Below are 225 nucleotides of genomic sequence, written 5' to 3'. Positions count from 1 at the left end.
GATGCCAGTAGCCGGCCATCGGGCGAGAAGGCCACTGCCTCAACACAGTTTGTATAGCCCTCAAGGGTCTGTTGCAGAGCGCCCGTTGCTGGGTCCCAGAGCCGTACTGTGTTATCGTTGGAGCTGGATGCCAGTAGCCGGCTATCGGGCGAGAAGGCCACTGACAAAACCCAGTTTATATGGCCCTCAAGGGTCCGTTGCCGAGCGCCTGTTGCTGGGTCCCAG

General features: G+C 60.0%; 1 protein-coding gene across 1 annotated transcript in view; it reads right to left on the bottom strand.

Annotated features, from left to right (window-relative positions):
- The window catches only part of BDW43DRAFT_302639 (WD40 repeat domain-containing protein), a gene marked incomplete at both ends in the record, with an annotated part of 4,083 nt that overhangs the window by 1,069 nt on the left and 2,789 nt on the right, over nt 1–225 (bottom strand). The window contains one exon of the mRNA XM_032045274.1: nt 47–208. Coding sequence (XP_031897046.1) covers nt 47–208 — 162 coding nt within the window. The remainder of the gene's footprint in view (nt 1–46; nt 209–225) is intronic.

Source organism: Aspergillus alliaceus (assembly GCF_009176365.1).
Source record: "Aspergillus alliaceus strain CBS 536.65 unplaced genomic scaffold BDW43scaffold_45, whole genome shotgun sequence".
Classification (NCBI taxonomy): Eukaryota; Fungi; Ascomycota; class Eurotiomycetes; order Eurotiales; family Aspergillaceae; genus Aspergillus; species Aspergillus alliaceus.
The sequence above is the reverse complement of the archived record's forward strand: the minus strand, read 5'-3'. Positions and strand labels throughout refer to the sequence as shown.